Here is a 14682-nt window from a genome sequence, read left to right as displayed (position 1 = left end):
TCCAACACCAAATTTTCCAGGGCTTCTAGCTCTACCAGAGACTCAGGACTTAACCCTAAAGAGCATCTTGAGGAGCCTGCGACGTATCTCCTTTGTCTTAATGGAGTAAATGATAGGATTGAGCATGGGAGGCACAAATAGGTAGAGAATAGACATGAGGATATGAACAGCATGAGGCAGGCCAGCACCAAAGCGATGTACAATGGACACGCTCACCATGGGCACATAGAAGATGAGCACAGCTAGGATGTGGGACACGCACGTGTTCAGTGTCTTGATGCGCTCCTCTCGGGAGGCGATGGCAAGCACTGATCGCAATATTAGTACATAGGAGATGAGTATGAGTGTGGAGTCCAGGCCAAAAGTGAATAGCACAATGGACAGCCCGTAGTGGCTATTGAGGGAGACATCAGTACACGCCAGCTTAATCATATCCACGTGAAGGCAGTAGGCATGGGAGAGGACGTTCTTGGGGTGGCAGAAGGGCAGTCTGTGCAGCAGCAGTGGAAAGACTAGGATGAGGGCAAAGCTTCGGAGGACAGTACACAGACCCATTGCCACAATGCGGGCACTAGTAAGCACTGTAGCATAGCGCAGGGGGTTACAGATGGCCACATAGCGATCAAAACTCATAGCCAGAAGGATGCCAGACTCTGTCCAAGAGAAAAGGTGGATAAAAAACATTTGGGCCAAGCAGGCATTAAAGGAAATCACCCGGACACGGAAGCAGAGGGCAGCCAGCACAGTCGGCAATGTGGAAAAAGATACTCCCAAGTCATTGACTGAAAGGAGAGACAAGAAGTAGTACATGGGCTGGTGCAAGCTTTGCTCCTCCTTAACAATGAGGAGGATCAAGGTGTTTCCCACAATGGAGACAGCATAGAGCAAAAGGAGAGGGAAGGATAGCCAGGACTCCATGGCCTCCATTCCTGGGAAGCCCGTCAGGATAAAGCTGGGAGCATCAGAGACATTGATTCTGAAGTTACTCATGAGAAGCTGGGGATGTTTGTTATCAGCCGGTCCAACTTTTTATATATAAGAATATATATATTCATATATATATATATGAAATTATAACTTGTGTCTAAGACTACCGTTGTTCCTAGGAAGGAAAAACAACATAAAGGTTATAAATTGTGATTACACATAGATTTTATTTCTAAAATACACTGGGAGGATGAGGAGGAAGTCATAAAATGCTGGCCATTGAAAGAAAGACTTCTTTCTTAGACATCTTTCAGAAAAAGAGTAGGCTAACTGTTCTTCAGGGTGGTTGACTAGCTCATTAAGTCTCATCAGTAGCCCTCTGGATGCCTTCCATGTAATCATTATCACAGCTCTCCTCCAAACACCTAAACTTACATAGCCATGATATTAGCTACTCTGCAACAGATGCCCACTCTTACATCCAGTCTGACATATGAGGAACCAAGTATCCAAAAAAGGAAAAAGAATTCGTCCAGGTCTTCTTAGAAAGCAGTTATATGGCTTGAATTAGATTTCACTAATCCAGTCTCCACCCTGAGGTGATTACATGATCTACAGCTCACATACCACACCGAAAGCATCCATGCAGGACCCCTGGAAAATCAAAATTTCTCAAGAGGCATCAGAGAATACTAATTAAGAGCATGGCACCAGAACACCCTGGGTTTGTGTTCCACTGACATTCAGTAAATTTCTTAAACTCTCTTCCCCAGTTTCTTTACTTTTAAGAAAGGGGTAAAAGAGGGTTGCCATATGCATGAGGATACAGGCTTATGTAAGCTAGAAAGAGGGAAACAGAGAGAGGGTGACAGAGAGAACTTGAACTTGAAACAGGTTCTGTCCACAGTAAGCATTATAGAAGTACTCCTATTATTGTTATTATTGGAAAGTTATTATTTTAAAAGCATGTTTAGGTGGAAAATAAATAGTACATTGTGCTTTACAAAAGCACAAAAGTCATTGAATGTATTTATATTAAATATATATTTTTAAAATACTTGTTATCACATAATAGCTTTTGTTACAGACAAGCAGAAGTCAATTTGCAAAATCTTGAGAATTATTAAGAGAGAAAAACTGTAATGCTAAAAACATTCTTTCCATTACCTTATTTTTTTCCTATGAGTTGTTAAAGAATAGCATTCTTTCATTTCTGTAACAGACCATTGCTTTTCATCGCAGAGTCTGTCAAAATTCAATAGGAGTAGAAAATGAGAAACACTGCCTTACACCAGCCCAAATGAGGTTGTGAGGGGGGATGATAAAAAAGGGGTGGGGTTGTGAAGTGGGGTGATAAAGGATAATCTATACATTTGTCATCTTTCTTGTTTACTGTGGAATTTCAGAAATAACCATCTGGGGAGGGAGCTACATTTAGGAATATTTCATAATGTCCAAAACCCCTTGCATACTCTGTGATAAGTGGCTTCACCTGTTAGTTTTGGAATTCAGGTGTTAGAAGCTCTCTCATGGTTAGTTGAATTAAATTACTCACCACTGAGTAATTTGTTATTGTATGTATCTTTGGGGTCGGTGGGAACTTGCTTTCTCTCTCACATAAAGCCAGCCTTACATCAATGAACAATCAGATTAGAAACCAGAGAGAAATTCCCTGCTAAAGGGATTAAGGGTCTGGGACAAAGTTTCAGAGAACCGCTGCTGAAGGCTGAGGATGCTGAGCCCCAGGCCTGGACTGGAAGAGGTAAGAGGATGAACCAGATAAGCCCTGGAAACTGTGCACATTATAATTATAATAAGCTCTCATTAGAACCACACAAAGAAACTGAATGAGGATTTTAGAGGAGATGGTCTTAAGGAGATACCATGGGTCACTCCCTTCCTGAGCACCCACCCCTGGATTTCGATCCATCCTGTCATATGTTCCACTCTAAGGAAGTCTAAAATTGTCTTAAGTAAGAGCCTCCTGCTGCAGAAGGCCAGTTTCAGTACTTCCTTCCTGTCCTAATTAGAGATATTAGAGTTCAGCTGAGTGTTGTACTCTGTTCCTTGCTTTCTCAGAGTTCATACAAAGCAGAAAGTGGGCCAGAGGATGAAGAGAGACATGGTAAAGAGAAAGAGGAAAGACCAAAGGGCAGGGAAGTGACAGAGAGAAGGGGATAAAGAATATAGAGGAAATGCTATGGAAATGGGAGAGTCAAGTGAGGGAAGGGGAATGACAGACCAGAGAAGGAATTTTAGAGAGACAGTCACAAGAACATTAAACACGGAGAGGAAGAAAGAAGAGACATAAGGCCAAGAACACCTCTTGAGAATAATGAGAACATCACAGGCGATGCCCCGAGTGTTCCATGAGGATGGCCTTTCTTTTCCCCAAGCTAGGCCAAGTCTGTCGAAGACCCTACACACACCACATTTCACAGGAGCTACCTACCTACCAGGCTCTGAGCAGTGGAGGGCTGCCCTACGGTAAGCCCTTAATATCCCCCAGTCAAACCCTGCTGGGAATAGGTTCCTCACAGCAGAATCCCAGTGGACTCTGCTTGCTGTCTATTCCCATGGGAGATTCAGATCTGACTGCCAAGGCCAAGGCAACACTTCCTCTCCTCCCAGCTGAGCAGGGCTTACCTGTCCTCACACCATGTCTTCATGGCTTCTGAGATCCTCTTAAGGATGGGTTTTAAGATAGCTCTAGCAGATGATGAGAGTGAGCACCAGAGGTCCCAATGCTAGTAACTGGGAAGCTAAGAATATAACTCAAGCTTCCGGATCCTCAGTTCCAAGGTTTCCTTACCCCATAATAAGTCTCCATTCCAGGATTCTCTTCTTAGGGGACTTTCAGAAGGCAGAATGTAGGGATAGAAATGTAATAGTCATCAATGATACTGGGCATTTACAATGTTCCCTAAACTCCAAGAACTTTATGAGCCTTGTCTTGTTCTATTCTGACAATCACACTTAGAAAGAAATGTTCACTTCTTTTTTTTTTTTTTAAGATTTTATTTATATTTTTGACAGAGAGAAAGAGAGAGCACAGGCAGGGGGAGCAGCAGGCAGAGGGAGAAGCGTGTTCCCTGCTGAGCAAGGAGCCAGATGCAGGACTCAGTCCTGGGATGCTAGGATCATGACCCAAGCTGAAGGCAGACATTTAACGAACTAAGCCACCCAGGAGCCAGAAATGTTTACTTCCCATTGTACAGATGAGAAAAATGAGTGCTAAGAGATTAAATTAGTCTAAAGTTATAATAGCACTGAGTGGCAGGGCTGTATCCAAATATATAGACTGTTCACTTATTCACTTAACATTTTCAGAAAACCTAATAAAAATTTTTATCCAGCAGTGCCCCTGGAACATACATCACATACCTGTTAATCACTACCATCTTTATCTTTTTCCCCATTTATCCTTTCTTTCATATTTGATTACCTTTCTTATCTTTGCCTTTCTCTGTGCAACCTCCCTCAAAAACAACTAGAGAACACAGAAGGAAAAAAAAAAGGATAAAATAAATAAAAACTATTCTTTTTCATCCTATGACTGTAAACATCTGGCTTGCCACTGGCAACTATCTGGGAGACAAGCCTGTCCCCTTCCTCAGTACCCCTAGCCAAAGGGCTTACATCTGCTTTAGGTATGGTGTTGCACCTATGGTGTCACGTAAACAGCTGGGTCCCAGGCAGATGAACTTCCAAGTTTCAAAGATTACATGATTTTATGATTTCCTTTTTAAAACTTTGCTATTGTCATATTATACACACACACACACACACACACATATTTGCTATTATATTTATTTATTTATATATTATATATTACCATACATATTTTAAATATTACCATATTTATATATATTTGTTATAGTTATATATATTTGTTATATATATTTGTTACTATATATATATATTTGTTATAGTTATAAATATATATGTTATATTTATATGACATAGCATATATATTTATATGATAATATATAGCATATATATTTATATGATAATAGCAAGTTATATATATTATATATGTGTATATGTATATATGTACATATAATACATATAAAATTCAGTTTTTAAGTGTACAAGTCAGTGATCTCTAGTGTATTTGGAAAGTTGTGCAGTCATCATCAATACCTAAGTGCAGAATGTTTTCATCACCCTTAGAAGCACAAAAGATTTATTGTTGTTGGTTTTTTATTAAGTCCAATTTATGTATTTTTTCTTTGGTTACTTGTGCTTTTGGTATTATATCAAAACAACCATTGTCTAATACACCTAAGTTTTCTCCTAAGGGTATTAAGTTTTATACCTTACATTTAGATTTTTTTATCTATTTTGAGTTAATTTTTTAAATTTTCCTTTTTTTTAAGTTTTTTTTGCTCATTTGAGAGGGATAGAGAGACAGAGAGAGAGAGAGCATAAGCAGGGGAAAGAGAGAGAAGCAGGTTCCCCACTGAGCAGGGAGCCTGATGTGGGGCTCAATCACAAGACCCTGGGAACTTGACACAAGCCAAAGGTAGATGCTTCACCAACAGAGCCACACAGGCACTCCAATTTTTTTTTAATTTTGAGTTAATTTTTATATGTAAGTTGAGAGATGGGTCCCACTTCAGTCTTTTTCATGTGGCTATCCAATTATCCCAGCAACCTTTGTTGAAAAGATTGCATTTACCCATTAAGCAATCTTAATACCATTGTTGAAAATCCATTGACCATAGATGTGTGGGTTTACTTGTGAACTGTTCACTCTTTTCTATTGGCCTAGATGTTTACCCCTTACATTACCACACTTTCTCTGTTAATCTAGATTTGTATAGAGAAAGCAGACAGCATGGGAATTTGAGACACTGTTTCCAGTCAGCACAGTATTTTGGGGAGTGCTCAGGCGTGGACAATAAAAACCAAAAGGGGTCTTCTGATTTTACCAAGGAAGGACAGTCAAAGGCCCACTATTTTCTTTCCCCTGATTTCTTATTAAGGGTACTGACATTATCAGCCATGGCCTGAACATTTCTACGCATCATTAACTATTTTGTCTCAACCATGTTGTCTGATTAGTTGTCACATCTTATAACATTTCTTCAAATTGCTTTGCCATTTCATGATACCATATCTGCCCAAGAGCAGACCTTCAATATCTGAATTCCCAAAACAGACTTCTGTTGGCCCCTGCACCAAATCTGCCAGGACTCAGCCATTCTTTCCCTCCATTGGCAGAGTGATTTTTAAATACCCGAATCTTTCTGCTTTAGCTCTTCAAAACAGATCTCCCTTAGTTTAAAAGCTAAACAATGATGGGGACATGCATAGTTCTTTAGGTATTGGTCTTAACTCATCCCTCTGCTTCTTCTGACCTATTATCTTTTTTAGCTGCAACGTTCAATCCCTTCTATTCCTCAAGTCTTATAGGGAGAAGTGGGCTTTCTACAGCTTGGGGAAAGTGGCTACATTGTGACCACTAACCGACCCACGCATAGGCCACCCCTCTTCTCACCATCTCTTCTTTCTTATTCCTTATTAACTCCATAATGGACTGTATTTTAGTGATGTCACACCACAAAACTATGCTTCCAATGTCAATGCTGATCTCAGCATTACTAAATACAATAGACTCTCAGTCCAGAGACAGTCAACCTCGCTTCTTTTTCTATTTTTTTTTAATTTTAACTTTTTTAAAGACTTTATTTATTTATTTGACAGATAGAGATCACAAGTAGGCAGAGAGAGAGAGGAGGAAGCAGGCTTCCCGCTAAGCAGAGAGCCTGATGCGGGGCTCGATCCCAGGACCCTGGGATCAGGACCTGAGCCGAAGGCAGAGGCTTTAACCCACTGAGCCACCCAGGTGCCCCCTCGCTTCTTTCTTAATTTTTTTTCTCCTTTCTTGGATCAGTCATGTCACTCTTTCCAGGTCATCTACCTATGTCCAGTGCCTCTCTTCAGTTTCCTTTATGATTGGCTCTCCCTCTATTCTCTCCTAAATATTAACATTATCCATGGTTCTTTCCTAAGCTAGCTTCAGTTTTGACTCTGTGCAATCACTCTGCATGACCTTGGAAGAAAAATCAGATTTTCATATCTTTGAAACACACTAATCAATTCATCTGTGTATTCTGCTCTAATTTACTTCTTGTTTCCAGCTGACCGCTTGGCATCTTCAATTGGCTGTTTCATAGGAACTTTAAGATCAAAAAGTCCAATATATGAATGTAAACTTTTTCCTTTTCCTCTTCTCAGTGAGTGGCATGACTTTGATAGCTAAGGCTAAAACCTAACCATCATTCCACACGTCCTTTCTCTCATGCATTTCTCATAAGTAGTCACCAAAATCTAAATATTCTGCCTGCTTATTATAAGTGGTGCAGCAAGTTCTAAGAGAGGAGTGGGTGTTTGAAATGGCAGTTTAGGGGAATGATAGAGAAAATTCACTGTATCAAATAGAGTAATAGCTTGGTAAAGCTGAAGTATGAAGCTGCATATTCACATTGTGTTACTTTGTGGCTATTTGTGATTTTTTTTCTAAAGTATTAGGTAGTCCTAGGGCTACCATCAGAGAAGCTAGATGATAATATTGGTCCAGAATAGATACCAAGGAGCTAGTTTGATGGAAGAACAAAGCCTAAATTGCCAGAAAAAAAAAATCTCTGGTAAAAAAAGATCAGTCTTTATGATATTGATTTTAACTTTCTTCAGATTATGATTATAAACTTAGTTATAAAAATTCAGTTATCTGAAAAGTAAACATTTGAAATTCAATTTCATGCTTTTTTGTGTTCTGCTCTGGCTCCTAAGCAGCAAGTAAAGGGAAAATTTCAGTAACTGACTCGGAGCAAGCCACTTTATCAGTTACATCACCACATAGCAGCTAGTGTTTGCTTTCCCTGCCTTATACATTTTATTTTAAGAATAATAGGTGGCTTTAGATTATAGTATTTTGGCAGTATCTGAAAATTCTAAAATTAAATATATTGTTAGGCTGTGCCAATAGGAGGCATTAGGAGCTGACTAGAAGCTGAGAGAAGGGATTTACTTTTCCTGTTAGCTTTCTGCTTCCGTCTTATCACCCAAGCAACTGTTTTATCCTTGGCAACAGCAGTTGATTCTTATAAAAGCAGCTGGTTCCAGTTTGTAGCATTTTTTTCTACACTTACCTCCAAACATCCTTGTCATACAACTCACATATACCAGAGCCAGCTTCTGGTGGCCCATTCTTGAAGGTCTTGGCCCCAGCTCTTTGGGCACTCTCCTTTAAGCTTCTAAAGCAGAATCTCCTTTCTTTCAGCAGAAATTGATTCCAGCACTTACTGAATCTCTATTAAGTCAGTGTGCCAGGCAATTCAAACTCCTTACACTCATAGCTATTGATTTAAAAACAAGGGTTCCTAGAACTTAGTTTAATAGAAGTTAAATGGAGATAACTAAGGGTGAACCTTGTCTCATACCATCAATATTGATTTTTGAATATATAAATTCCCTGAAGGAATAATAAGAAAACCCCCATCAATCTTATTAAAAACTTTGTTTTAAAAAATAAGTTTAGGGCACCTGGGTGGCTCAGTGGGTTAAGCCGCTGCCTTCAGCTCAGGTCATGATCTCAGGGTCCTGGGATCGAGTCCCACATCAGGCTCTCTGCTCAGTGGGGAGCCTGCTTCCCTCTCTCTCCCTCTGTCTGCCTCTCTGCCTACTTGTGATCTCTGTCAAATAAATAAAAAAAATAAAAAAATAAGTTTATGCATAATAATTCATGAAATTGAAGCTTCTCTATATTGCTTGTATTAATGCATACTTAAAATAACTGTAATTGTACAACATTTTAACACTCAGAACCTAATGATTGAAGAAAATAAAATAAATAATTCCAATTTGCATATACATTTTTACTGCAAACAAGGAAAGAAGGGAGATCACCACAAGATTTTTAAGTACAAAAATTAATATGTAGGAAAATGGACCAACTTCAAGTAGACAAAGCATTAATGTTAAATTTATAACAGTTACAGGGAGCCTGGGTGGCTCAGTAGGTTAAGCATTCAACTCTTGATTTCAGCTCAGGTCAAGATATCAGGGTCATGACACTGAGCCCCACATCTGGCTCCACGCTTAGTGCACAGTCTGCTTTGACTTCTCTTCTCCACCTGCCTCTACCCCATACACCACCCCCACTCATGCTCTCTCTTTCTCTAAAAAAAAAAATATATATATATATATATGCATTCATTTTTTCATTCATTCATTTCATTCATATATATAGATGTATATATTATATATGAATGACAGTTATGGAAAACTTAGTCATTTGTTCATGTATTTTTATATGGATAATAAATGAGGGGAAGAAAATTTCAAGACTGTCTATATTCCATAGGATACACTTAAAGACTGATGTGGTATTTTTATCTTAAAAAAAAAAAAATCAATATTCACACTATACTGTATATTATATTTTTTCTAATATTTAAATAGTAAATGACAATTTTTGATGTCAATTTAACATTTTTGAGGGAGTATATACTATTGAAAAATTCTTTTGGAAATTATCTGGGCAAAAATTTTTGAAGACCACTGCTTTGTATTAACACGAGAAGAGGGGTGCCAGAGTGGTTCAGTAGATTGAGTGTCTGGCTCTTGGTTTCAGCTCAGGACGTGATCATGGGTTCATGGGATTGAGCCCTTCATGGGGCTGTTGCTCAGCATGGAGTCTGCTTGAGATTCTCTCTCCCTCTGCCCCTCCCCCCCTCTCTTGTGTGTCCTTGCTCTCTCTCTCAAATAAATAAATCTTAAAAAAAAAATTGAGAGGAAACAAGTATAAACAAGGGAAAAGAGTGCAGCACTCTGAAGGTTTTGATGGATGGATGGAACCCTTTGTGTGAAGGCTTTGATAGATGTGGTAATGTCAAAGGATCTGAGTGCATCTGACTAGAGAACTGATGGCTTCACTCCTAGGGCAAGCTCTGTGGGTGTGAAACATAACGCCTATGCTCAGAAGGTCCTGTATTCGGTTTAATATTCTACTGCCATGTTCTTAAAATTCTTAGTAACTTGTTCTTTAAATTATGAAGGTTGATGGGATAGTGGAGCCTGAGCCTCTCCACCACCGTGTCTTACCACCATATTTACATATAGCATTGATGATGCCATGTGTACACAGAATACCATGGGCCACTATATATATAAATTCAGAGAGATACCACAATTAAGGGGGGATAACAGAGAAAAGGAAGAAAAGGAAAGAAAAGGGAAAGTAGGAGAAGAGAAACATAAAACTTAATAGATTTTATTGCTACTTTCCTTGAAAATTTCCTAGGGAAATGTTCTTTCCTCATTTCTTTCTCTTTTTTCAACCCCGCCCTATTGTCTCCCTAAGAATGAGCACCATGGATCAAATCTCTAGAGCAAACAGCCTTGGGTTTTCATAATTAGCATCAGAGAGAGTCAATAAATAACACCACTTATCAAATCTCTTGACCAGAGGAACATGGAAGTCAGAACCAAGCTGAAGACCTCAATGATCTCACAAAAGTGAAGGAAGATCAGACTTTTGAACGCAGATTCCACACTCAGCCCTGATCATCCTCCAAATCACATCCATCCATGCTGCACAAGAACACAGCTTTCACATCCCTGAAGTACTCTCCACATAGCCCCATGCTCACAGGTGACACAGAACGCCAGCTTCAGCATGCTCAACTTGTAAACAAATGTCACCTGACACAGGTATGATTTTGAAATCAAATTACAGAAAAAAGAATATGTGCCAGAAAGAACTCAGAGTTCAATTATTAAAGTCTAGGTCTCCAAGGCATCATAGTGACCCAGAGCAAAGGCCAAGCAGGATGAATTTGGAAGGATGCCTGCATTCCACCCAGAGTGTTCCTCCAGCTTAGTGTCTTTTTCACATTGTTCCTCTGGAAAACAACCTTGTTTGGACCTAGGCTTTCTGGTACATACATAGTGTCAGAGTAGCTCACAAAGTAGTGACTTCCTTACAGTAGTCTTTGCAAATCTTCCTTTTCTGGCGAGAATAGGCTGGGAAGGGAGAACAGGAGAAGGTGGTACTGACTCCAGCTCTCCACTCCCCCACCCATGTTTCTTTCCTCCAGGGCCTGTGGCCATCACTGAGAGTCCCCAGGCAAATAGGAGGAGCTTTCACTAGTATCTGCCTCTTTGAAGTCCAGATAATGAGTAAAGGGTTTGCCGCATTAGATACTGATTTTAGAGTTATCTGTCAAGGAAAAGAATTCAAGTATTGGCCATATAAGTGAGGCTGCTGTGAGGTGAAAACACCAAACTTTGAATTGGGAGATGTGAGATGTAACTTCATTCTGACAGTAACACATTTTGTGATCTGAACTGCATTAGTTTATTTCTCTGAACTTGGACTTCCCCTTGATAAAACAGATGTAGAATAATTATAATACTCTCTATCACTCCAAAATATGACTATAGGAAAAAGAGCTTGCACAAATGAGAAGGACATTATTTTTGGTGTCCAAACATTTTAATCCTACCATATACCTAAGGCTTTCCTACCCCCCCAAAAATCATGTGAGATAAGGAAGCCAGGTGTTGTCATTTCCAACTTATAAATAAGAAAATTGAGTATCAAAAATATTGTGGAACTTATCCAATGTTAAATAGTGAATACACAGAAAAGCCATGACTAGGATTCCAGACTCATTATTTTTCATACTTGGAGACTGTCCAGAGAAGAGAAAAGATTTTTCTCAAGGTTCAGCAACATTTTTGTGACAGATTACAACTAATGTTTAGGGGCGCAGGTATCCTACAAAGATTCTGGTAGGTATGGTTGGCTCTTGGAATGTGGAAATCAAAAAATAAATGTTGACTATAGAAAATAGATTAAAACAATGGATTATATGTGCTACAGTATTTTAAGATTTGGAACAAGTTAAAAACAATATATGTTTTTCTCAGCCTAAACAAGATTGTTTCAGAGAAGGGTCATCATTTTATGTGAATGAACCAAAACCCTGATGTGAGAGGGCAGTCATACAATCACCCCTTGGATAGAGCCCTTTATTTCCATGCAGAATGGCAGCTTCCAACCTCAGTGATGATGGTCTCCCAGCCACTCTGTTCCTGACAGGGATCCCAGGGCTGGAGTGGGCCCACGTCTGGATTGCTATTCCCTTCTGTGCTGTGTATCTGGTAGCTCTGGCTGGGAATGCTGCTCTCATCCTGGTCATTGTGACAGACCGGGCTCTTCATGCACCCATGTATCTCTTCCTGTGCCTTCTCTCACTCACTGACCTGGCTCTCAGCTCTACCACGATGCCCAAGACATTAGCCATTTTGTGGCTCCATGCTGGTGAGATTTCCTTTGGTGGATGCCTGGCACAGATGTTTTGTGTCCATTCTATCTATGCTCTAGAGTCCTCAGTTCTTCTTGCCATGGCCTTTGATCGCTACGTGGCTATCTGCAACCCACTGAGATATACAACCATTCTCAACCATACCATCATAGGCAGAATTGGCCTTGCCGGTATACTCCGGAGTATAGCCGTTGTCTCCCCATTCATCTTCTTGCTGAGGCGACTGCCTTACTGTGGTCACCGTGTCATGGCACACACATACTGTGAGCACATGGGCATCGCTCGCCTGGCCTGTGCCAACATCACTGTCAATATTGTCTATGGGCTGACTGTGGCTCTGCTGGCCGTGGGTCTGGATTCCATCCTCATTGCCATTTCCTACGGCTTTATCCTCCATGCTGTCTTCCGCCTGCCATCTCAAGATGCCAGGCACAAGGCTCTGAGTACCTGCGGTTCCCACCTTGGAGTCATCTTGGTCTTCTACATTCCTGCCTTCTTCTCCTTCCTCACCCACCGTTTTGGGCAACACCGAGTCCCCAAGAATGTGCACATCTTTCTGGCAAACCTCTATGTTCTGGTGCCTCCTGTGCTCAATCCAATCATCTATGGGGCTAGGACCAAGGAGATTCAGAGTCGACTTCTGAGACTGCTCCACTTGAGGAAGGGCTCAGTGTGAGTTCTGAGTAGCACTTGGAAATGATAAAGAAAGGTAAATGAGCAGAATAATTGTCTAGAAGCTTTTACATTAATGGGAGCCTATGATGTGAGATAAGGGAGGAAGAGAAATAGATAAATTGGATATATTGAATATGATGGTGAATGTGCTCCTTGAGCAATTCTGAATTGCCCAGAAGGAGTTTATATTTTTTCTGTCATCTCAGTTAGGAGCTATAATTTGTCAAGAAGAAAGACTTTCCTGTCTGGAATTCACACTATACCTCATGGTTGCAATATTCTACTGGGAAGTGAGGTGAGAAACAAAAGGGAGAACATTCAGAGTGCATTTGAATCTGAAATCCAAAACTTTGGGCAGTGGCTAACAGCATGAAAACTAAAATTAAATCAGAGTGATTACGTTTAAATGGTGTCTCCTCTATTTATCAGTTTTGTGCTTTGAGCAAGTTGCTAAATACTTTTCTTCTTATTCTGGTTGACTGTTGATGGGGATAATGATCATTTTTTTTAACTCTTGAGGTTGTGGTGAGGATTGACAAATTACTGAATGTATGTAGAAATCTTACAATAGTGTCTGAAACATAAAATGCTAAATAAATACATAAGTGTAAGATGTAAAAGCTGTAAACTTCTCAAAAGATGTAACTTCTCAAAACATTTCATTTTTATAACTTATCTAAGTCTTGTAGTATCTGAGCTCACACAATTGTAATAACTGGTGTCTGAAAGTTAGTACTGGGGATATGATTAGTGCTCAATAAAACCATATTATTATATATACAATATATAATATTATATATTATTTATATATATATATAACCTTTATTATATATAACCTTTACTATCCACTCCTCTGATAGGTTCATTTCCATTTTTCCATAATTTTACCTCTTATTAAGTTATTATAGAAGCCTGATTAGAGTTCCAGTACCTTTATGGATAGTCCCTTGTTGACATCAGTAACTGTGTCTTTTTAAAGTTTACCATGCTTGGAATCTGTTGAAATTTTTGTATGTAAAAATTAATGTTTCTCAGCAAAAAGCATAGATATATTCCTTCCTTATTACTATCTACCAAGCACCTATTTTTGTCTTTGGTGATAACAACTGATTCTAATAGAAGCAGTAGGTTCTGAATGGAGATTTTTTATTGTTCCTTACTTTGAAACAACCCTGTCATGCCCCTCAGATAGACCACCCTGACTGGAATCTCTCCTCACAGGTCTGGGTCAGACATAAGGACACTCTCCTTTGCCCAAACCTCCTCTCTTAGGACCATTGCTATTTACAGCTGTTACTCTCAATTATGATTTCATTGTTACAATGCAGAAACAAAACTCTCTCCACTCCCAACTATGTATTTATAGAAACAAGGGTCCTCAGTGTTTATTTTTATAAAAATAATATTACAAATAAATAAATGTGAACACACTACATTGACTCCATATTGACTTGTGAATAAATGAGGTAATTTGGAAGAAAGTATCATCTATCCACCTCACTGAGGAACAGACACTTCTCCAACACTTCTCTAAAGAAGACATACAAAAAGCTAACAGAAACATGAAAAAAAATATGTTCATTACAAGCCATCAGGGAAATACAAATCAAAACCATAATGAGATACTACCTTACACCAGTTAGAATGGCAAAAATTAACAAGGCAGGAGACAACAAATTTTGACAAGGATGTGGAGAAAAGGCAACCCTCTTACACTGTTGGTGGGAATGCAAGCTGGTAC

At 39.4% G+C, this 14682-nt stretch overlaps 2 protein-coding genes across 2 annotated transcripts; one reads left to right on the top strand and one right to left on the bottom strand.

Moving 5' to 3' along the window:
* Window positions 1-42: 42 nt before the first annotated feature.
* Window positions 43-990, bottom strand: LOC308350065 (olfactory receptor 51I2-like; the record flags this gene model as incomplete). Its single annotated transcript, XM_080815065.1, has 1 exon — window positions 43-990. The coding sequence occupies one exon, from the start codon at window positions 988-990 to the stop codon at window positions 43-45; it is 948 nt and encodes a 315-aa protein (XP_080671191.1).
* Window positions 991-11985: 10995 nt separating this feature from the next.
* On the top strand, window positions 11986-12942 carry LOC308350037 (olfactory receptor 52D1-like; the record flags this gene model as incomplete). The annotated part of the gene is made up of 1 exon (XM_080815037.1): window positions 11986-12942. The coding sequence occupies one exon, from the start codon at window positions 11986-11988 to the stop codon at window positions 12940-12942; it is 957 nt and encodes a 318-aa protein (XP_080671163.1).
* Window positions 12943-14682: the final 1740 nt, after the last annotated feature.

The sequence above is a fragment of the Martes martes genome (assembly GCF_963455335.1).
Source record: "Martes martes genome assembly, chromosome: 10".
NCBI classification, from domain to species: Eukaryota; Metazoa; Chordata; class Mammalia; order Carnivora; family Mustelidae; genus Martes; species Martes martes.
This window is presented reverse-complemented; position numbering and strand designations above follow the sequence as displayed.